This window comes from Sylvia atricapilla, chromosome 13, assembly GCF_009819655.1.
Source record: "Sylvia atricapilla isolate bSylAtr1 chromosome 13, bSylAtr1.pri, whole genome shotgun sequence".
NCBI classification, from domain to species: Eukaryota; Metazoa; Chordata; class Aves; order Passeriformes; family Sylviidae; genus Sylvia; species Sylvia atricapilla.
This window is the reverse complement of record NC_089152.1, coordinates 1,118,099-1,139,152: the sequence shown is the minus strand read 5'-3', so window position 1 is coordinate 1,139,152 and position 21,054 is coordinate 1,118,099. Positions and strand designations below refer to the sequence as shown.

Here is a 21,054-nt window from a genome sequence, read left to right as displayed (position 1 = left end):
AATGGGAATGGATTTGAAAATGGGAAGAACCCAAAAGGCCGAGCCAAGAATTCCAGGAATATCCAAGGAAAAGTTTGGATGGGGCTTGGAGCACCCCGGGATGGGAGACGTGTCCCTGCCACGGAATGGGATTCCAGGTCCATTCCCACCCAAAGCATTCCAGAATTCCAGAATTCCAGGGATTTGCTGCTTGACCCATTCCGGATCCCAGCAGATCCCAGCCCCTGGAACGCCCCGAATCCTCGGGATCACCATCCCTGTTTTCTCCCTGTTTTCTCCCTGTTTTCTCCCTGTTTTATCCCCGTTTTATCCCCGTTTTATCCCCGTTTTATCCCCGTTTTATCCCCGTTTTATCCCCGTTTTATCCCCGTTTTATCCCTGTTTTATCCCAGTTTTATCCCTGTTTTATCCCTGGCCCCCAGTTTCAGTTCAGGATGGATCCCGTTTGGAATGTGGGATCCAAAGGGGATTTTTTTTTTTTTCCCTTCTTTTCCAGGCTCCTGGAGCAGCCCCGATTCCCTGAGCTCCGTGTCCGTCCCGGGGGATCCGGAGGAGCCGAGCAGGGCAGGTGAGGATCCCTGGGCAGGGAGGGGGGAAATTCCCGGGATTTGGGGCCGTGTCCAGGTTGGGAATTTCCCATCCGCAGCCGCTCCCGTCCCAAATTTCCCCGCTGGGAAGTCGGGAATGCGTTTCCGTGGATTTTTATCCGTAAGATTGCGGCAGCTTCTGTGGATTTCCTCATGGAATTTAATCCGTTGTCCCCAAAAAATCCACCTCTTATCCCAAAAAAATCAATCTGTTATTCCAAAAAATCCACCCGTTATCCCAAAAAATCCACCCGTTATCCCAAAAAATCTGAGCGGGTCAAACCCCTGGAATATTCAGGAATGAGGACGAAGGGAATAAACGAAGGAAATGCCCCCAAAAAATTGGCCCAGGGATGAGAATTCCCTGAGGGCTCACCCAGAGGGATCCCAACCTCCGGAAAAAGGGATTTTTGTGTGAAAATTCCCAAAAAAAGATTATTTTTTTGGGGGAAAAAGCGGGATTTGAGGGATTTGGGGCAGGGGAGGGAAACGGCCGCTCTGAGGAGAACAAGGAAAACATGGAAAATGTGGAAAACAAGGAAAGGTTTGTCCGGGCTCAGATTCCCGAGGTTGGGAAGGGGGGGGAGGGGTCGGTGCCATCCGGTGACCTTCCTCCTCCTCCTCCTCCTCCTCCGGCGCTTCCCGGGGAAACGGGAATATTTTCTGTCATTTTGGTTTTCCTTTCTTTTCCTGCTGGGAAATCTTCTGGGAAAAAAAAGAAAAAACTCAAACGAAAAGTTCTTTTTTTTTTCCCCTCAAAAATTCTCTTCCCACCCCCCCAAAAAAAATATTCCTCCCAAAATTCTTGTTTATTCCCAAAATCTCCTTTTCCCCCAGAGAAAATTCTTCCCCCAAAAATTCTTTTTTTCCTTCCCCCAAAAATTTGCTCCAAAACATATTTTTTTCCCCCGCAAATTCTTCTTTTTTTCCCAAAAAAATTCTTTTTTTTCTCTCTCCAAAAATGCTTTTTTTCCCCTAAAAAATCTCCCCCTAAATTCTTTTTTCCCCAAAAAAATCCTTTTTTTTCCCCCTCAAAAATTCTCTTTTTTTCCCCCGCCAAAAAAATTTCTCCCCAAATTTTTGTTTTTTCCCAAAAAACCGTTTTTTCCTCAAAAAAAATTCTTCCCCCCACCCAAAATTCTTTATTCCTCCCCCCAAAAATTTGCTCAAAACCTTTTTTCTTCCCCCAAAATTCTTTCTTTTCTCCAAAAAATTCTTTTTTTCCTCCCTCCAAAAATGTTTTTTTCCCCCCTAAAAAAATCTCCCCCCTAAATTCTTTTTTTCCCCAAAAAAAATTCTTCTTTTTCCCTCAAAAATTATTTTTTTCTCCCCCCCAAATTCTTTTCTTCCCCCCCCAAAAAATCCCTTTTTTTCCCCCTCAAAAATTCTTTTTTCCCCCACACACACAAAATTTTTGGATCCTCTCCCATCCAACATCTCCCTGAGGAATTTTTCCCCCCTGGGATAATTTTCCCTGACAATTCCATCCCTTTCATTCCCGATTTTCCCCCTTTTTCCCCCATTAAAAAGCCGACTTTGGGAACGGCTGGATGGACGGCATCTTCCCATTGGAGATTTTTCCTCGGCATAAATCCAAATTTCCGGATCCTGGCTGGAAAATCCTGTCAAATTTGAGGATTTCTGATGGGATATGAAATAATCCTCATGGATAAATCCCTCCCTCGCCTCATTCCGATGGGAAAAGCGACTTTTCCTCCTTTATGATTTCCTAAAAAAACAAGAAAAAAAACGGAAATATTTAATTTTTTCCCTTCGAAGGAACAGAATTCCAAAGGAGAACTCCCAGGGCGGCTCCGGGGGCTGGGAATGTTTTTATTCTGGGCAAACAAAGTGGGAGGAAAAAAAACTCCGGCCTCGCTTCTTCTGGGATTGTTTTTTGTTTTGGGAGAATTTTGGGATTGTTCTCGGCGCGCGGAGCCGCGGAAAGTTTGGGTTTGGATTTTCCTCCTCCGGGAGTTTTTCCCGGATGGAAAAATGATCCGAACTTGGCTCCTCGAGGAAAGGTTTTTGTACCTTTCTGAGAATTCCGTGTGGAAATTTGGAATCCAAGAGGGATGAGGATTCCTGGGGATTGCTCAGCTCCGTCAGGCCTCACCTGGAATTTTTTTCCCGATGTTTGGGAAGAGGAGAGGCCGTTCCCAGGGTTTCCAGGAAGTCAGAAAAATCCTTTAAAACCTTGAACTCCAGGGAAATCCCAGGCTGGGAAAAGCTCAGCTGGGAGATTCCCAGCTGGAATTGTCCCACATTCCATGGATTCTGTCGCTCTCCCACGCTGCTCTGAGCTCCATCCCACCTCACCTCCAACATTCCGAGGGATCTTTGGATCTCTGGGAATTCCATCCTCGCTTCCCGAGGGAAGAATCCCTTCCCAACATCCCATAATCCCATATCTTAAATACAGAACTCCATGATTTTCATGGAATTACTTCATCCTCCGGAAAGAACTTCGGGAGCTCTGTGGAATTATCCGAAACGGGGAGGAGGAAACGGGATCGGAATTCCCAAAAATTCCCGGCCCCTCTGGAGCAGCGGGAAAGGTTCGGGTGGAGTTGTTTTTTTTTTTCCCTGGAATTCCTGGGAAATGAATGGGAATATTTTTTCCTTTCCCTCTCTGCACAGAGCTCCATGAGGGACCTGCACAAGTCTGAGGTGCTGGGGAGCAAACGCGGCCTGGTGAGTGTCCCCGGCCGGGAATTCCGCCTCGGAACGCGACAGAATCCATGGAAAACCCGTCCCCAGCCAGCCCAGAGCCCCAAGGGAACCAAGGGAATTCCCGACGTTCCCAGCCCACATCCCAGATTTCTTGGGGTTTTCACTCTTGGGTTGAAGCGTCGGGGTTGGATCAGGAATTCCGGCTCTGTGGTGAGATTGGATTGGGAATTCCAAACCCATGGTGAGATTGGATCAGGAATTCCAAACCCATGGTGAGGTTGGATTGGGAATTCCAGCCCCATGGTGAGATTGGATCAGGAATTCCAAACCCATGGTGAGGTTGGATCAGGAATTCCGGCTCTGTGGTGAGATTGGATTGGGAATTCCAGCCCCATGGTGAGATTGGATCAGGAATTCCAAACCCATGGTGAGGTTGGATCAGGAATTCCAGCCCCATGGTGAGGCTGGATCAGGAATTCCAGCCCCATGGTGAGGTTGGATTGGAAATTCCAGCCCAGTGGTGAGGTTGGATCAGGAATTCCAGCCCCATGGTGAGACTGGATCAGGAATTCCAGCCCTGTGATGAGATTGGATCAGGAATTCCAAACCCATGGTGAGGTTGGATCAGGAATTCCAGCCAGCTCCTCCTTCCAAGTTTTCCTCTCCCAATGGAAAACATTCCTGGATTGGGATGAGGAGGTGCCTTTGGAGGGGCTCTCCCAGCGCGTTTTGAGGTTTTTCCAGCCTGGATTTCACCTCTGGATATCAATCCCCCAAAAAAATTCTGGGATATCAATCCCAAAACATCTCCTGGCTCCAGCTGGGTGTGGGATCTGGGATCACCCCAAATCCATTCCCAAATGGAGCAAATCCTTTGGGATTTAATCCCTGAGGCTCCCAAATCCCACAGTCCTGACGTTCCAGGGGCAGATTCCGTGCGGGATCCAGCAGAAATTTGGGATCACGGCTCAATCCCGGGAATGTGGCACAGCAATGAGTCCAGAGGGGATTTTTCCCCAAAAAAATCCCGAATTTTAACGTTTTTTTCCCTGTTTTCCACGTGAGGGAATCGCAGGATGTCCGTGGGGTGGGATTGGGCAGCTCCAGCTCCTTCCCAGCGATTCCAGATCCTTGATTTTTCCCTCTGGAAAAGCGGCTCCTGTTTGTGCCCAGCCTTAATGGAGCCATTGATGCTGGAAATGTCAAACTCCAGCGTTCCTGACCTTTCCCGTGGAAATCAAAAACTTCCCGGGATGCTCCGGATCCGGAGACGAGGAGGGGAAAAACAACCCCGGGTTTGGGATTTCTACAAAATCCCCCCAAATTCCCACAAAACTCAGCCTGGGGTTTTATCCAGAAAATAACAGGAAAATCAGGAATAACAGGGATCTCGGATCCCCTTTCCTGATAACCCCGGAGTTTTTCCTGTTGGATTTCCTTTTTCCCGATGATTTTTCCAAGCAAATCCCATTTTTTTTTTTTCCCCCCTCTGCTCAACCGAATCCATCAAAACACCAGCAAATCCCGAGGAAAGATCCCTTTATTCCCATTAAAAATCCTCGGGACTCAGTGCCATGGGAACAACACAAAATAGCTGCTGGCAGGGCACGATTCCAAGGAAAAACAACAACAACCACCAAAAAAAAAAAAAACGGGAAAGGAGGAGGAGGAATTTTTTCCTCCCACAAATTCCAGGTGAAAGCAGGAAGGAATTTCTCCGTGAGCTCGGCCGCTCGGGGCGGATTAATGGGATCTATTTTTAGGATATCCAGGTTTGTTTTGTTTTTTTTTTCGGGATTAGGGCCAGGGCTCTGTGCTTGTTGTCGTGGCCGCAGCTCCTTTCCCGAGTTTTCCCCCTGGTTCCCGCTGTTTCCAAGGCTCCCGAGGGATGAAAGGATCCTTTGAGAGAGAGGAGACGGGAGCTGCTCCCGGAGCTGCCACGAGAGCGGGAAAAGCTCCAAGCTCGGCTGGGGGCTTGTTCCCGGGTTCTTTTCCCGCTTTTCCAGGCCTTGTTATTCCCAGGGAATGAGGGCACAGCTGGAATTTTACTCCTGGGATTTATTTTTTTCCCATTTTTCCAGGTGTTGTTATTCCCAGGGAACAAGGGCAGAGCTCCTGGGGGGTTTTTTTCCTGGTTTTCCAGGCATTTCTATTCCCAGGGAACAAGGGCAGAGCTGGAATTTTACTCTTGGGATTTATTTTTCCCATTTTTCCAGGCATTGCTATTCCCAAGGAATGAGAGAATGAGGGCAGAGCTGCTGGAATTTTACTCCTGGGAATTTTTTTTCCCGGTTTTCCAGGCATTGCTATTCCCAGGGCAGAGAATTCCCAGGCATTGCTATTCCCAAGGAATGAGGGCAGAGCTGGAGATGATCCCTCCATTTCCCATGGATGTCGTGACAGGAAAAACAGATTGGGAATGGGAGAGCAACCGGGAATGGGCTTTTTTTGGGAATTCTGAGCTTTCATTTAGAGCCTTTGGGAAAATGCTTTCGATTTTTGGGGAACATTCCCATTGGAATGGGACCATCCCAAATTTTCCACATCCACGGTAAAAAACAACCAGGAACGTGGAGTTTTTTTGGGAATGCCGATCCTACCATTTCCCCGCAGATGTCATGGTGTGAAACCTGGATTGGGAATGGGAGAGCAACTGGGAATGGGGTTCTTTTTTGGAAATGCTGAGGTTTCTTTTAAAGCCTTTGGGGGAACTTTCCCATTGGAATGGGACCATCCCAACTTTTCCACATCCACAGTAAAAACACCGGAACAACCGGGATCTTTTTGGGAACTTTCTCCCTAAAAAAAACTGGGGTGTTTTTTTTTTTTAAATTTTGGGAATGCCGACCCTTCCCCTTCCCCGCAGATGTCATGGTGTGAAACCTGGATTGGGAATGGGAGAGCAACTGGGAATGGGGTTTTTTTTGGGGAATGCTGAGGTTTCATTTAGAGCCTTTGGGAAAATGCTTTCGATTTTTGGGGAACATTCCCATTGGAATGGGACCATCCCAACTTTTCCACATCCACGATAAAAAACAACCAGGAACGTGGAGGTTTTTTGGGAATGCCGATCCTACCATTTCCCTGCAGATGTCATGGTGTGAAACCTGGATTGGGAATGGGAGAGCAACTGGGAATGGGGGTTTTTTGGGAATTCTGAGCTTTCATTTAAAACCTGATTTTTCGAAACATTCCCATTGGAATGGGACCATCCCAACTTTTTCCACACCCACAGTAAAAACACCGGAACAACCAGGATCTTTTTGGGAACTTTCTCCCCCAAAAAAAACTGCGGTGTTTTTATTTTAAAATTTTGGGAATGCCGACCCTTCCTCTTCCCCGCAGATGTCATGGTGTGAAACCTGGATTGGGAATGGGAGAGCAACTGGGAATGGGGGTTTTTTTGGGAATGCTGAGGTTTCTTTTAAAACCTGATTTTTCAAAACATTCCCATTGGAATGGGACCATCCCAACTTTTTCCACATCCACAGTAAAAACACCGGAACAACCGGGATCTTTTTGTGAACTTTCTCCCTAAAAAAAACTGGGGTGTTTTTTTTTAAAAATTTTGGGAATGCCGACCCTTCCCCTTCCCCGCAGATGTCATGGCGGCCGCAGTACCGCAGCTCCAAGTTCCGGAATGTTTACGGGAAGGCGGCGAGCCGGGAGCATTGCTTCGACGGGATCCCCATCACCAAGAACGTCCACGACAACCATTTCTGCGCCGTCAACGCGCGCTTCCTGGCCATCGTCACCGAGAGCGCCGGCGGCGGCTCCTTCCTCGTCATCCCGCTGGAGCAGGTCAGATTCCCGACGGGAATTCCCAAAAAAATGTCTGAATTTCTGATGGTTTTCCTGGGGTTTCCTCGTCATCCCGCTGGAGCAGGTCAGATTCCCGACGGGAATTTACAAAATGGTGGCCAATTTCCTGATGGTGTTCCTGGGGTTTCCTCGTCAGCCTTCTAGAACAAGTGAGATTCCTGCCAGGAATTCCCAAAAATGTGTCCAAATTCCCAAAAATGTGTCCAAATTCCTGCTCGTCATCCCGCTAGAGCAGGTCAGATTCCCGACGGGAATTCCACAAAAAAAAAATAAAAATCCAGATTTCTGGTGGTTTTCCTGGGGTTTCCTCATCAGCCCTCTGGAACAAGTGAGATTCCTGACAGGAATTCCCAAAAATGTGTCCAAATTCCTGCTCATCATCCCAGTGGAGCAGGTCAGATTCCCAACGGGAATTCCACAAAAAAAAAAAAAAAAAATCCAGATTTCTGGTGGTTTTCCTGGGGTTTCCTCGTCATCCCTCTGGAACAAGTGAGATTCCTGCCAGGAATTCCCAAAAATTTGTCCAAATTCCCAAAAATATGTCCAAATTCCTGCTCGTCATCCCGCTGGAGCAGGTCAGATTCCCGACGGGAATTCCACAAAAAAAGAAAAAATCCAGATTTCTGGTGGTTTTCCTGGGGTTTCCTCGTCAGCCCTCTGGAACAAGTGAGATTCCTGACAGGAATTCCCAAAAATGTGTCCAAATTCCTGCTCATCATCCCAGTGGAGCAGGTCAGATTCCAATTGGGAATTCCCAAAAAAATGTCTAAATTTCTGATGGTTTTCCTGGGGTTTCCTCGTCATCCCGCTGGAGCAGGTCAGATTCCTGATGGGAATTCCCAAAAAAGCATCCAAATTCCTGCTTATCATCCCAGTGGAGCAAGTGAGATTCCAAATGGGAATTCCCAAAAAAAAGTCCAAATTTCTGATGGTTTTCCTGGGGTTTCCTCATCACCCTGCTGGAGATGGTGAGATTCTGGGATGGAAATTCCCAACAAAGTGTCCAAATTCCTGCTCGTCGTCCCACTGGAACAGGTGAGATTCCCGATGGGAATTCCCAACTAGAGCCACCCCAAAGTGTCCAAATCTCCTTTTCCTGGATGGGAATTCCCAAACAAAGTGTCCAAATTGCTGCTCGTTTGTGCCTCCACACTCGTCATCCCGCTGGAGCAGGTGAAATTCCCAGTGGAAATTCCCAAAGTGTCCAAATTCCTGATGTTTTTCCGGGGGTTTCCTTGTCATCCCTCTGGAGCGGGTGAGATTCCCGAGGGGCACCTGCAGCTCTGCCAGGCTCCCAGCCTCATTCCCAGGAGGAATTCTGCCATGGAAGAGCTGCAGAATTCCCAAATTCCCAGATCCCAAATTCCAGCTGGGAAGGGAAGCTGGGGGAACTCTCCCTGTGTTGGTTTTTTTTTTTCCCCTTCCATCCCATCATTCCTTCCACCCTTTCCCCGTGCGACATTCCCGCCTCTCCCGGATTCCTCCTTCATTCCGGAGGCAGCTCCAGATGGAAGGAATTCTAATCAGGATTTAATTGCAGAGCACAGCTTGAGCCTCATTAATATTCCCAGGGAAAAAAAAAAAAAAATAAAAATCCGGGATTTTTGTCTGAGCCCCCGGAGCATCCCGGCTCCTCCCTCACGGATCCCAGCTGGAATCTCCGTCCTCACCCCCTCCATCCCAAATCCTGAGGAACCACCCCTAAATTCCCAGCAAATCCCACTTTTTTTTTTTTTTTTTCCTGGCAAAATCCTCGCTGGGATCAAAGCAGAGCTGGGATTTTCCACCTGCTCCGAAGGGATCCTGGGAAATCCTGGGATTTCCAGCTGATAAATCCCGCCTGGAGCGGCCCTGGATGCTGGAGGAGTTAATAAATTCCCGATTTTTTTTCTTCTTTTTTTTTTTTTTAATCCGGAGCCTGATTAGCTCATTAAGGAGAAACTCATTTTCCTCGGAAATCAACGGCTCCCTAATTAATTGGGCTCCATAATTAGAAGCTAATGAAGGTAACCCGGATACCGCCGAGCTGCTCCGGGTGGATTTGCCGCCGTATTTTTGGAGCTTTTTTTCCCCCCTCCTGGATTTTGCCCTCGGCAAAGCTCCCGGAATCTGGGCCGGCGCCATCTGCTCATCCCAAATCCACATCCCGGGGTTTTCGTGGACGGATCCCAGCGTCGTGTGGGTTGGGAAGAGGGAGATTTGTTCCTCCCTCCTCCCGGATTCCTCGGGATTGGGAAGGAGTTTTTCCCCGGCACCAGGATAAAAATATCCCCAGGGAGTGGGCGAAGAGCAGGATCGGCTCCATGGGAATGGGAGAATCCCGGAATCCTGGAATGGTTTGGGTTGGGAAGGACCTTAAAGCTGATCCCATTCCATGGACAGGACAGGGCTGGATCAGGATGGGAAAAAGATGGATTTGGGACGGGGAAAAAGATGGATTTGGGACGGGGAAAAAGATGGATTGGGGATGGGGAACAAAAGATGGATTTGGGATAAAACAAGGCTGGATTTGCGATGGAAAAAGAGCAGGATTTGGGATAAAATGAGGCTGGATTTGGGATAGAACAAGGCTGGATTTGGGATGGAAAAAGGGCTGGATTTGGGATAAAATGAGGCTGGATTTGGGATGGGGCCGGGACAATTCCCGTTATCCCAGGCTGCTCCAAGCCCTCTCCAACCCGGCCTTGAGGATTTGGTCCTGGAGACTCCCTTGGAAAACATTCCTTTGTTTTGAGTCAAGAGCAGAATCCTTGGATGCTGCTCGGAGCCAGCACATCCCGTCCTTCCCGAGCTCATCCCACTCCCCTGGAGCCAGGCTGGGAATGTTGGGAATGTTCCCCTGGAGAAGGGAAAGATCCAGGGAATCCTCAGAGCCCCTTGGAGCTCCGGGAAAGCTGGAGAAGGATTTGGGATAAAGATTTTGTTGGGATCCCCTTCGCAGGGAATCACTGCCGTGGAAACAGAGGGATTTTTGTTCCCGCTGGGAATTGTTTTCCAGGGAAAAGGTCTGAGGATGTTCCCTCCCGAAGGAAGCCGCCGTTTATCCGCAGGAAACTGAAATCCAAACTCCTGCTCCCGTCACTGCCGGGATTGTGGGAATGGCCCCTTTTGGGGCGGGAGGAAAAGCTGGATTTGGGATAGGCCAGGGCTGGATTTGGGATGGGAAAAGGCTGGATTTGGGATAGGACAGGGCATGGAATTCCCAAACCTCCCCATGTTCATTTCCATGTGCCCTGGGGATTTTCCATCCGGGAATGGGATTTTCCATCCGGGAATGGGATCCAGAGGTCGGATGGATGCCGCATCCATCCCTGAGGTTTTTCCATGTGGGATTGAAGGATGGAGCAGAATAAAGGGATTTTTCCACTTTTCTGGAGCTTTCCAGGGAATGGGAGGGTTTGGAAGTGCTCCTGGTTTGTGTTTTCCAAGGGAAAAGCAGGTTTGGGGAATTTTGGATATTGAAATAATTTCTCCAGGATTTCCTGCTGGGTGGATTTCTGGGAAAAGTGGAATTCAGCCGTGGCCAGGGCGGAGCTGTGCTGCTCCAAGGTGGGAATTGAGGATTTTTCCCATCCCTTGGAGTTGATGGATCCAACAGAAAATTCATCCCAGATTTCCATCAGGGAGGGAAATTCCATTCCTCTCGTCCTGGCTCTGAGCCCACTGGAATTCCCGGGATTCTCTACAGTTGGATGATCCTCGGGATATTCCATGATCCCATTCCCTGATTCCAGCCATTCCCAGGGAAAAAAATTCCCTCTCCATCCCCCAAAATTCCCCCTCCTCCCTAAAATGAAGAAATCCATAAATTAAATCAATAATTTGCAAATTAAATTATTAAATATATTATATAATAAATAACACAAACCACATATTAAATATTTGGACGTTCTCTGCTATCGTAATTAATAATTAACGGCTAATTTTATATTGAATAATAAACCATACAAATTAATAAAACAAACCCCATTTATTTTTTTTCCCAAATAATTTTTCCCGACGTAACCCGACGGATTTTCCCTTCGAAGGGAGAGGCGGGAGCTGCCGGAATTTCCTCCCTGCAGCTTTTTCCGTGGAAAACCTCGGAGCCGGGAGCAGGCTGTCGCTGCGGGGCTGGAATCTGGGTCACCGAGCTTCCCCCCGCCGCGGCTCAGGGATCCAGGGATTAGGATTCACCTTGGATTAACTCCTGGCTGCCCGCGAGGTGCCGCTGGAAAAAAAAACCACGGGAAAAACGCAGCCGGAATCCTGGAATTTTTAGGGATTTTTTTTTCCCTTTTATTGCTTTTATTTTTTCTTTTCCTGGGAATGGCACATTCCTTGTCCTTTTCCCACTGTTTGGATTCGGTTTTGATTTTTGAATGGAAATTCTGGGATTTCTTGGGAGGGAATGATCCCAAATAATCGGACTCGGGGTTGTTCTCTTAAAATCCTGATAAATTGTGGGGAAATTCACGGAATCTTCTCGGAAAAGGGTCGGACTGGGCCCCGATTCCTCAAAACAAAAGCGGCGGGATTTGAATTTGTGCTGTTAAAAATTCCGTCCAGCTGGAATTCCGCGGTTTCTGTGGGAATTCCTGCTGTGGCCGGGGTGTGAATAAACTCCTGGGAATGCAGATCAGAAATTCGGGAAAAGAGGGATGAGCCGAGCCGTGGATAAGCCACAGGGGCTGGAATATTTCAAATAACAAAGATAAAAGCGGGAATTGCATCCCAGGAATTCACTGGGAGGCAGAACTAAGGAATCACCGCCATTCCCACCTTTCCTTTCCCTTCTCTGTCTCATCTTCGGGAATTTTTCCTTCCCGAATCCCTCCTTGGCACCACGAGGGAGGAAAAGAATCCCAAAAACCTCGGGAGCGACAGCTCCAGGCCCTGATCCGATTCCCTGGAGCTGCCGAGGGCAGAATTCCTTTGTTCCCGACAAACAGAGCCGGGAGCTGGGCTCGGGAAAAGTCGGGATGGGAAATCCATGAAATATTCAGTGGCTGTGCCGAGCTGACCCAGATATTCCGCACGCTCCGAGCGCCGCTCCGGCACGGAGCAGGGAAGGACACCGGGGTGGAATCCGGCCATCCGGAGCTTCCTTGGGAATGGGAGAGGGTTCCCGAGGTGGGAATCTTCCCCAGGAGGCTCCGTAAAGGCTTCGGGAATTCCGTACGGAAAGATCCACGTGGGGTCAGGGACGGAGGATTAGCGGGAGTTGGGTGATCCCGGAATTTGGGGTTGGTTCCGTGGAGGAGAATGGTGATTCCAAAGATTTTTGAGAGAGGGGAATCCAAAATTTAGCAGGGAAATTCAGAATTTGGGAGGGAAATCCAAAATTTGGGAGGGAAATCCAAAATTTGGGAGGGAAATCCAAAATTTGGGAGATAACCCCAGAATTTGGGAGGGAAATTCCAAATGCTTCCAACTCAAGGGTTGGATGAGCTTGGAGCAACCTGGGATTGGGAATGGATCTCCTGGAAGAGAGAGATCCCACCCAAAGCCCTGTGGAATTCTGGGATTCCGCAGGATCCAATGGCTGAGGGGTTTCGGGGCCTCTGGAGACTCTTTTGCCTTTTGGATTTGGGTCGTGGAAGGAGAGGTTTGGATATTTGGAAAATTCCCTCATGGCCCGTCCCCATTCCCAGAGGGATTGAAATTCCCTGTGGATGCAGCCCCTGGGGCCATGGATCAGTGCTGGGAGTGGTTGGATTCCATGATCTGGGAGCACTTATCCAACCCCAGCATTCCATGATTCCGTGAATTCCTGCTGTGCTTTTCCTGCTCCGTGGAGTCTGGAAAATCCCATCCACGGATCAGCTGGAAACATTGGGAATATTGGATAAACCCAACCCCTGGCTTGGCCCATCCCAGGCTCAGCTGGATCCCCCTTCTCCAACAATTTCCCATCCCTGAAAACACCGATTTCTCCTGGAATTTGATGATTTTCCCATTTTTTTCCTTAATTTCCCCGTTCCAGACCGGCCGGATCGAGCCCAACTATCCCAAAGTTTGTGGCCACCAGGGAAATGTGCTGGACATCAAATGGAACCCCTTCATTGAGAACATCATCGCCTCCTGCTCCGAGGACACCTCGGTGAGTGTCGGGAATTCCGGGACGCAATTCCCAGATCCATCCGTGCTCCCGTCGATTCCCTATTTCTGTATTCATTTCCACGGCGTTTGTTTTTTTGGGAATGCTGAGGGACAGGAGATTGAAGGCAATCCCAAATTGTGCCCAGCCTGGATCCTGGGCCGGAATTCCCTTCTTTTCTTTTTTTTGGGAGTTGGTCCAGAGGTTAATTCCCATGAGGAGCAGCTGAAGGAGCTGGGAATGTTCAGCCTGGAATAAAACAGGATCCAGAGGGAATTCCAGGATCTCCAAAGGGAGGGGGAAGCGGAGGGGAGGTCCCAGGAAAGGTTCAGGTTGGAAATCTCCATGGAGATAACGGAAAAGAGGAGCCAAATCCTGGGAAAATTCCTGGTGGTTTTTTAGAGCGAGTTTTCCAGCAATTTGGAAAATCTGGGAGTCTTTATCCCAAAGGATCCTGGAATGGGGAGTTTGGAGGGTCAGGTTAAGGAAGGGCTGGAGTTTATCCAGGGAACGTTCAGGCTGGAATTTCTCCATGGAAAAGGTTCTAAAACATTGGAATGGGCTGCCCAGGGGAGTTTGGAATCCCCATTCCGGGGGAATTCCAAGGAATTCCTGGATGTGGCAGTTGGTTCAGACAATGTTGATCCATCCCAGTTTGGATTCCATGATCTGGGAGCTCTTTTCCAACCTCGGTGATCCATCCCAAAGGCTGGATCCTAAAGGAAAATTCCCCTGTGTAAAGGGGAAGGTCAGGATCCATCCCTGGTTTGGAGGACGAGAGCCGGGGTTTGGGATAATCTGGTTTTGATCCCGTTACAATCCTGCCTCTCCTCATCCTCATCTGGATAAATCCTGCGTTTTTTATTAGCTGGAATATTTCCCGGAGTGGGAGAAATTCCCATGAGTCACAGGGAGCCGTCTCCCCTTTCCCAGAAAACCTTTCCTCCCCCAGGGAGCAGAGGGGCTGGGCAGGATTCTGGGATACTGGGAAGATCCAGGAGCAAATCTGGGAATTTGGGGTGAGAATTTCAACCCCCTGGCTGGATTTTTCCCAAAGGGATGCCGAGGATTCATGATTTATCCTTGAGGGGCCACCAGCAGCAGGGCTGATCCTGGAATTCCTGGACGAGACAGGAATTCAAGGACGAGAGTTGGGATGTTCCAAACCCCATTCCATGCGCAGAAAAATCCCGTCTGGATTTTTCCCAAGGGATCCCGAGGATTCCATATTTACACCTTGAACGGTCCACAGCAGCAGGGCTGATCCTGGAATTCCTGGACGAGACAGGAATCCGGGGACGGGAGTTGGGACGTTCCAAACCGCATTCCAGGTGCGGATCTGGGAGATCCCGGAGGGGGGATTTTTCCCAAAGGGATGCCGAGGATTCATGATTTATCCTTGACGGGCCACCAGCAGCAGGGCTGATCCTGGAATTCCTGGACGAGACAGGAATCCGGGCACGGGAGTTGGGACATTCCAAACCGCATTCCAGGTGCGGATCTGTGAAATCCCGCAGGGGGGATTTTTCCCAAAGGGATGCCGAGGATTCATGATTTATCCTTGAGGGGCCACCAGCAGCAGGGCTGATCCTGGAATTCCTGGACGAGACAGGAATTCAGGGATGGGAGTTGGGACGTTCCAAACCGCATTCCAGGTGCGGATCTGGGAGATCCCGGAGGGGGGCCTGCGGCGGAACATGACGGAGGCGGTGCTGGAGCTGTACGGGCACAGCCGCCGCGTCGGCCTGGTGGAGTGGCACCCCACCACCAACAACATCCTCTTCAGCGCCGGCTACGACTACAAGGTCAGCATTCCCGGGAATGCCCCTTCCCAAGGGCTCTTCCCGGATTTTGGAGCGGGACGGTGGGATGCCGGGATGGGTTGGGTGGGGAGGAGGTTAAGGCTCGTCTCGTTCCGTGATTTCCGTAGGTCAGGGAGATGTTCCGTGGGTCAGGGAAAGTTCCCAGAGATCAGGAACAGCTTCTATGGCCAGGGGGACATTCCATAGACCAGGAACAGCTTCCGCAGACCAGGAACAGCTTCCATAGACCAGGGAGACCTCCCAAAGATCTGAAACAACTGCCAAAGACCAGGAACAGCTTTCATTGACCAGGAACAATTTCCATAGACCAGGAAAAACTTCCATAGTCCAGGGAGACCTCCCAAAGACCAGGAACGGCTTCCACAGACCAGGAACAGCTTCCATAGACCAGGAAAAACTTCCATAGTCCAGGGAGACCTCCCAAAGATCTGAAACAATTTCCACAGACCAGGAACAGCTTCCATAAACCAGGAACAGATCCATAGACCAGGAACAACTTCCATAGACCAGGGAGACCTCCCAAAGACCAGGAACAACTTCTGAAAACCCAGGAACAACTTCCATAGACCAGGAAGACCTCCCAGAAGCCAGGAGCAGCTCCCGCCGTCCCAGGCTGCTCCAGGGGCTGTTCCCGCAGGTGCTGATCTGGAACCTGGAGGTGGGCGAGCCGGTGAAGATGATCGACTGCCACACGGACGTGATCCTGTGCCTGTCCTTCAACACGGACGGCAGCCTGATGGCCACCACCTGCAAGGACAAGCGGCTGCGCGTGGTGGAGCCGCGCTCCGGGAGGGTCCTGCAGGTGGGGGACGGGATTTAGGGAAAGAATCCCTTAAAATGGGTGGATGGGGAAGGTGCTGGATTGAATGGCACGAGGAAAAGGGTTTGGGTTGGGTTGGGATTGGGTTGGGATTGGAGTTGGGATTGGAGTTGGGATTGGAGTTGGGATTGGAGTTGGGATTGGAGTTGGATGGGAACATCGAGAAATATCCCTCAGGATAATGGAAAAGGGGAGCTAAACCCTGGGAAAATTCCTGGTGGTTTTTTAGAACGGGTTTTCCTGGAAAATCTGGGAGTCTTTATCCCAAAAGATCATGCAGTGCAGAGTTTGGTGGGTCAGGTTTGGGGTGTCAGGACAAGGAAGGGCTGGAATTTGTCCAAGGAAAGTTCAGGCTGGAATTTCTCCATGGAAAAGGTTCTTAAACATTGGAATGAGCTGCCCAGGGGAGTTTGGAGTCCCCATTGCGGGGGAATTCCAAGGAATTCTTGGATATGGCAGTTGGTTCAGACAATGTTGATCCATCCCAGTTTGGATTCCATGATCTGGGAGCTCTTTTCCAACCTCAGTGATCTCGTGATCCATCCCAAAGGCTGGATCCTAAAGGAAAAATCCCCCGTGTAAAGGGGAAGGTCAGGATCCATCCCTGGTTTGGAGGACGAGAGCCGGGGTTTGGGATGTTCCCAGTGGGATTGTTTTCCCGTGGGATGGAATCCGGTTCCCAGCCTGGTGGAGGGAAGACCTTGGCCTCATCCCAAGCTGGAAGGCTTTGATTCCGTTGTTAATTATGGATTTGTGGAAAATGGTGGGAATGAGGGGGAAGGTGCCAGAAGTTCTCCCTGGTACTCTGGAAAACGGGAATTTCGGTTTGTCCAGGGGCTGGCGCCGAAGGACAGAGCTGGAATTCCCCCGGGATGAGGCGAGGGGAGCAAGGAAAGGGCTTTATTGGGGGGAGAGCTGGCTCCAAGGGGAATTCCAGGGGAATTCCAGGGCTCGTTCCCGCCTTGCAGGAGGCCAACTGCAAGAACCACCGCGTCAACCGCGTGGTTTTCCTGGGAAGCACCAAACGGCTCCTGACCACGGGAGTGTCCCGCTGGAACACCCGGCAGATCGCCCTCTGGGACCAGGTGGGTGCCGGGATCCCGTTCTGTTCCTGCTGGAATTCCTTCTCCATCCTCGCTGGAAATCCTGTTCCATCCCCACTGGAATTCCCTCTCTGTTCCTGCCAGAATTCCTGCTCCATCCCCGCTGGAATTCCTGCTCCATCCCCGCTGGAATTCCCTCTCTGTTCCTGCTGGAATTCCTTCTCCATCCTCGCTGGAAATCCTGCTCCATTCCCGCTGGAATTCCTGCTCCCTCCCCGCTGGAATTCCTGCTCCCTCCCCGCTGGAATTCCTGCTCCCTCCCCGCTGGAATTCCTGCTCCATCCTCGCTGGAATTCCCTCTCTGTTCCTGCCAGAATTCCTGCTCCATCCTCGCTGGAATTCCCTCTCTGTTCCTGCCGGAATTCCCGCTCCCTCCCCGCCGGGATCCCGCTCAGCACGGCCGTGCGGACGCGGCTAACCCCGGGATTTTCCTGTTTTCCAGGAGGATCTCTCCATGCCCCTGATCGAGGAGGAGATCGACGGGCTCTCGGGGCTCCTCTTCCCGTTCTACGACGCCGACACCCACATGCTGTACCTGGCGGGGAAGGTAGGGGTGGAGGCATGGAGCGGCATTCCCAGAAAATCCCCCAGGGATTTGGGCTGGAATTTGTATCCTGGAAACGGTTTGTGTGGAAAGGGAGATCAAAACTCATCCAGTTCCGTGGATGTCCCTGCCACGGGACACATTCCGTCATCCCGGAGTGCTCCAGGACATTCCAGGGATCCAGGGGCAGCCACAGCTTCTCCGGGAATTCCATCCCAGGGAGCAATTCCTTCCCGACATATCCCATCCATCCCTGCTTTCTAAATGCTCCTAATCCTGGGTTGTTGGTTTTTTTTTCCACCTTCTCATTCCCAAATCCATTCCCATCCCTCTTCCCCGCTGCTCCAGGGCGACGGCAACATCCGGTACTACGAGATCGGCTCGGAAAAGCCCTACCTGAGTTATCTCATGGAATTCCGCTCCCCGGCTCCGCAGAAAGGGCTGGGTAAGGGGGAGGGGCTGCTGCTGCTCCGATTGCCGGAGCACGGGAAAGGTGGAGGGGGAAGGATGGAATGGCACAAGGGAAAGGGTTGGGATTGGGTTGGCTTTGGATTGGATTGGAATGGGATTGGATTGGGTTGGGTTTGGGTTAAAGATTGGGATTTTCCATGCTGGAATTGCCCGGATGGCTGATCCCGGTGATCCTGGTTTGGGATTTTCCATGCTGGAATTGCCCAGGTGGCTGATCCCGGTGTTCCTGGATTGGGATTTTCCATGCCGGAATTGCCCAGGTGGCTGATCCCGGTGTTCCTGGATTGGGATTTTCCATGCCGGAATTGCCCGGGTGGCTGATCCCGGTGTTCCTGGTTTGGGATTTTCCATGCCGGAATTGCACGGGAGGCTGATCCTGGTGATCCTGGATTGGGATTTTCCATGCTGGAATTGCACGGGAGGCTGATCCCGGTGTTCCTGGATTGGGATTTTCCATGCTGGAATTGCCCGGGTGGCTGATCCCGGTGTTCCTGGTTTGGGATTTTCCATGCCGGAATTGCCCGGGTGGCTGATCCCGGTGTTCCTGGTTTGGGATTTTCCATGCTGGAATTGCCCGGATGGCTGATCCCGGTGTTCCTGGTTTGGGATTTTCCATGCTGATCCCGGTGCTCTCCGCAGGGGTGATGCCGAAGCACGGCCTGGACGTTTCCGCCTGTGAAGTTTTCCGTTTCTACAAACTCATCACCCTCAAGGGGCTCATCGAGCCCATCTCCATGATCGTCCCGAGGCGGGTGAGTCCTGGAATGTGGGAATGAGCGGGATCTGGAATGTCTGGAGCCGTGGAGATGCCCCGCTTCGGCCAATCCCAAGCATGGCTCTGTTCCCACCATCCCTGGACCTCTCCATCCTTACTCATCCCAGGGAATTCCACCCGCAGTTTAACGGGAATGTTTTTAGGGAATGTTCCTCCAAGGGGTTGGTCTCACCTGAGGTTCGGGAGTTTTTGGGAAAATCTCTCTTGGGCTGGGGTTTTCTGGGAAGCAAATCCAGCTGCTGGCCAGGGCTGGGTGTGGAGGACAAGATCCCAGGTCCTGTGCTCTAGCCAGCACTTCCCAAATTCCCTCGCTGTGCCCGGAGTTTCCCAACCATCCAGGTGTTTATTCACTCTGTGGGGGAGGGAGTTATTCCAGGGAGCAGATTCCCAGTTCCCATTGCTCTTCTCTTCCCGTTTTCCCAGTCGGAGACGTACCAGGAGGACATTTATCCCATGACTCCGGGCACGGAGCCGGCCCTGACCCCGGACGAGTGGCTCAGCGGGGTCAACAGAGGTAAAACCACCAGGGGAGAATCCCAAAAATATCCGGGATGTGGGAAAGGGCCACGGCGTCCCGCTGATCCGCCGGCTGTCCCGCAGATCCCATCCTGATGTCGCTGAAGGAGGGATACAAGAGGAATTCCAAGATCGTCTTCAAGGCGCCGGTGAGGGAGAAGAAGAGCGTGGTGGTGAACGGGATCGACCTCCTGGAGAACGTCCCGCCCCGCACGGAGAACGAGGTGGGGCGGGAATGGGAACGGGGGATGAGCCTGGAAAGGCACCGGTGTCCGTCCCAGTGGAGCTGGGAATGTGGGATCCATTCCATGGTGGGAATGTGGGATCCATCCCACGACCCTTTCCCATGGTGGATACCTTTTCCAAGGACACTTCCCACCGTCCCAGTCTGCTCCAACCTGGCCTTGGACATCCCAGGGATCCAGGGGCAGCCAGGTTCTCTGGGAATTCCAGCCCAGCCCCTCTCCATACTCACAGGGAGGAATTCCTTCCCAAAATCCCATCAAAATCTCGTACCCTTCAGTTCAAATCCATCCCTTGTCCCCAAAACCAGTAAATTCCCAGCACGGATCTGGGACCGGCAGGAAGCCAAATCCCGGGATGAGCCGGTGTCATCCCACCAGCTCCATCCCTTCATCTCCACCCTCGTTTTCCAGCTGCTCCGGATGTTCTTCCGGCAGCAGGACGAGATCCGGCGGCTGAAGGACGAGCTCTCGCAGAAGGACATTCGGATCCGGCAGCTGCAGCTGGAATTAAAGAACCTCCGGAACAGCCCCAAGAACAATTGACTCCGGGGACGTTTTCTAAAGAAATCCCTTTGTTTCTACTCCCCGATTCCTTGGATCCGACTCACCCAGAACACGATTCCGGGATCCGCCGAGAGCCTGGAATCACGTCCTGCGCGTCTTGTCCGGCACTAATCCCGCTCTAACCTGATTCCTGGGAAAGGCTGGAGGCTCCCAGGAGCCGTGTCCTGTCCGTCGGGATGAGCCAGCCCGGGGTGGATTCCCGGGAAAAGCGCCAAGCTTCCTTGCTATTAATTTTGGGTTTTTTTTTTTCCTATGCAAAAATGCGACAGTGGGAGCGGAACTGGAAAAAGGGGCGGGAAATGGGAAGGGCTTGATCGTCCAAGAGGGTTTCCGTGTGGGAATCCGGGATCCTTCCCGTGCTGGGAAACTGGGATTATTCCCCTGGTGAGAACCTGGGAACATTCTCATGGTGGGGAACCAGGATCATTTCCATGGTGGGATCTTGGGATTATTCCCGTGCTGGAAAACTGGGATCGTGGGAACAGGACAGGATCGAGCCTGTGGTGGAAAACTGGGATCCTCCTCACAGTGGGAGTCTGGAATCCATCCCATGACCCTTTCCTGTAGCGGGAAATCTGGGATCATTCCCGTGGCTGGAATCTGGGATCATTCCCACAGTGAGAGCCCGGGATATTCCTGGGGGTTCTGCCCCAGGGATGGATCCCGAGGGATGAATCCCAAGGAATGGACGCTGAGGCCGGATCCCGAGGGATGCACTCGGAGCTTGCCGGGCTCAGCCCGTTGGACAATCCCAGGATTGCCGGATTTGCCCGGAGCACAGGGAACGACACCAGCTCCCGTGGGTTTTCCCTGGAGATCTCCATCCCAGCTGAAATTCCCGGCGTTCCCGGCGCGGCTCCGTGCCGTCCGTGTGCCGCGTTCCCCGCTGCGTTCCGTGTGCTGCCATTCCCGATTATTTATGCTCCCGCGGGACAGTGATGGAATAAAATCTTTTCTGGAGACCAGAACCGCGTTCCCGCTTCTCCGTCCCAGGGCTCTGCAGGAGCAGTTTGGGAAGATCCCAAGGAAATT

At 51.2% G+C, this 21,054-nt stretch overlaps 1 protein-coding gene across 3 annotated transcripts; it reads left to right on the top strand.

Annotated features, from left to right (window-relative positions):
* Positions 1 to 498: 498 nt before the first annotated feature.
* CORO2B (coronin 2B) lies at positions 499 to 20,837 on the top strand. 3 transcript variants are annotated; one of them, XM_066328177.1, is made up of 13 exons: positions 510 to 568; positions 3,228 to 3,281; positions 6,861 to 7,061; positions 13,048 to 13,164; positions 14,817 to 14,966; positions 15,622 to 15,786; positions 16,773 to 16,889; positions 17,350 to 17,454; positions 17,800 to 17,896; positions 18,562 to 18,674; positions 19,121 to 19,211; positions 19,298 to 19,437; positions 19,870 to 20,837. In XM_066328177.1, exons 2-13 carry the CDS (start codon positions 3,234 to 3,236, stop codon positions 19,999 to 20,001), a joined length of 1,476 nt encoding a protein of 491 aa, XP_066184274.1. In that variant the 5' UTR covers positions 510 to 568; positions 3,228 to 3,233; the 3' UTR covers positions 20,002 to 20,837. The 3 variants fall into 3 exon arrangements, with proteins under 3 accessions (XP_066184276.1, XP_066184274.1, XP_066184275.1); XM_066328179.1 differs by lacking the exon at positions 3,228 to 3,281 and having other exon boundaries at positions 499 to 568; XM_066328178.1 differs by lacking the exon at positions 510 to 568 and having other exon boundaries at positions 3,207 to 3,281.
* Positions 20,838 to 21,054: the final 217 nt, after the last annotated feature.

Coding starts and splice junctions, on each gene's coding strand:
- CORO2B (XM_066328177.1), top strand. CDS start 3,234: ATGAGGGACCTGCACAAGTCTGAGGTGCTGGGGAGCAAACGCGGCCTG. Junction 15,787..16,772: donor GCTCCGGGAGGGTCCTGCAG/GTGGGGGACGGG, acceptor CCCGCCTTGCAG/GAGGCCAACTGCAAGAACCA. Junction 17,455..17,799: donor TGCTGTACCTGGCGGGGAAG/GTAGGGGTGGAG, acceptor CCGCTGCTCCAG/GGCGACGGCAACATCCGGTA.